This window comes from Phocoena phocoena, chromosome 8, assembly GCF_963924675.1.
Source record: "Phocoena phocoena chromosome 8, mPhoPho1.1, whole genome shotgun sequence".
Taxonomy (NCBI): Eukaryota; Metazoa; Chordata; class Mammalia; order Artiodactyla; family Phocoenidae; genus Phocoena; species Phocoena phocoena.
Genome location: NC_089226.1, coordinates 13940598 through 13942454, shown reverse-complemented (window position 1 = coordinate 13942454; position 1857 = coordinate 13940598). Strand labels below are relative to the sequence as shown.

Here is a 1857-nt window from a genome sequence, read left to right as displayed (position 1 = left end):
TGGTATGCCACCACCAGGCCTCCAAAGCTGAGGTTTCTCCTCCAGCCCGGGATCACCTCCACTTTAGAGATGTTTGGACTATTTCCTCCCAAAGAGCCCGCCTTCAAAACCGGGACTCCTGGACCGGCATCTGGCCCCCTTTCCCTCCGTTGAGACTCCACTTCCTTCTAACCCACTTCTTCCTCAGATTCTCCCTGTATTGGAGACTGCTCACTTCCCTTCCAAATTAATCCCCGACCTCCTCCTTCCCCCAAATATTGACAGCCCTGACACCCCCCTCAACCGGGAGCCAGACTTCCTTTTGGACTAACCCCCATAGCCCTATCATGGAGGCTGTGTACCTGGTAGTGAATGGGGTGGGCCTGTTGCTGGATGTGCTGACCTTGGTGTTGGACCTCAACTTCCTGCTGGTGTCCTCCCTCCTGGCTTCCCTGGCCTGGCTCCTGGCCTTCATCTACAACCTGCCACATACGGTACTGACTAGTCTTCTGCACTTGGGCCGTGGAGTCTTGCTGTCACTGCTGGCCTTCATCGAAGCCGTGGTTCCCTTCACCTTTGGGGGCTTTCAGGCCTTATGTACCGTACTATACAGCTGCTGTTCTGGCCTGGAGAGCTTAAAGCTCCTGGGGCACCTGGCCTCCCACGGGGCGCTTAGGAGCCGGGAGATCCTGCACCGGGGTGTCCTTAATATGGTCTCCAATGGCCATGCTTTGCTGCGCCAGGTCTGTGACATCTGTGCCATCACCATGAGCCTGGTGGCCTATGTGATTAATAGCCTGGTCAACATCTGCCTCATTGGCACTCAGAACCTCTTCTCCCTGGTGCTGGCCCTGTGGGATGCAGTGATGGGACCGCTGTGGAGGATGACGGATGTAGTGGCTGCTTTCCTAGCCCACGTTTCCAGCAGTGCTGTGGCCATGTCCATCCTCCTCTGGACCCCCTGCCAACTGGTACTGGAGCTCTTGGCCTCCGCTGCCCGCCTCCTGGCCAGCTTTGTGCTTGTCAATGTCACTGGCCTGGTGCTGCTGGCTTGCGTGCTGGCAGTGACAGTGACTCTGTTGCACCCGGACCTCACCCTGAGGCTGGCCACCCAGGCGCTCAGTCAGCTCCATGCCCGGCCATCCTACCACCGGCTCAGAGAGGATGTTGTGCGGCTCTCTCGCCTAGCACTGGGCTTGGAGACCTGGCGCCGAGTCTGGAGCCGTAGCTTGCAGCTGGCGAGCTGGCCTAACCGGGGAGGGGCCCCTGGGGCCCCCCAGGGTGGCCCTAGGAGGGTGCCCTCAGCCAGGACCTGGCGACAGGACGCTCTTCCTGAAGCTGGGCCCAGATCAGAGGCAGAAGAAGAGGAGGTCAGGATGGCCAGAGTGACAGCTGCCCGGGGCCGGGAGAGGCTCAATGTGGAGGAGCCTGTAGCTGGGCAAGACCCATGGAAATTGCTGAAGGAGCAAGAGGAGCGGAAGAAGTGCGTCATCTGCCAGGACCAGAGCAAGACGGTGCTGCTTCTGCCTTGTCGGCACCTGTGCCTCTGCCAGGCCTGCACTGAGATCCTGATGCGCCACCCTGTCTACCACCGCAACTGCCCACTGTGCCGCCGGGGCATCCTGCAGACCCTCAACGTCTACCTCTGAAGACTCCCTCCCCGCCTGCCCATCCCTCCACGCTCCACACAGCCACCTGCGCTAGGACAGCATTCACACCTGATCTCTGGGTCCCAGCCTGAAGCCCCTCCTGCCCCTACGGCCGTCCTGCCGAGCCTCGGAGCCATACGTCCAGGACATGGAGATGGGAAACTCTGGAAGACTGTGGCTTGGCTGGGGGCAGGGTAACACTTATCCTTACCCAGTGGGTCCCAGTGAT

General features: G+C 60.3%; 1 protein-coding gene across 1 annotated transcript; it reads left to right on the top strand.

The window, feature by feature from the left end:
* Window positions 1–326: 326 nt before the first annotated feature.
* On the top strand, window positions 327–1628 carry RNF26 (ring finger protein 26). The gene has a single exon (XM_065883177.1). The coding sequence runs from the start codon at window positions 327–329 to the stop codon at window positions 1626–1628; it is 1302 nt and encodes a 433-aa protein (XP_065739249.1).
* Window positions 1629–1857: the final 229 nt, after the last annotated feature.

Bases quoted from the DNA above. Each gene is read 5' to 3' on its own strand.
- RNF26 (XM_065883177.1), top strand. From the start codon at position 327: ATGGAGGCTGTGTACCTGGTAGTGAATGGGGTGGGCCTGTTGCTGGAT.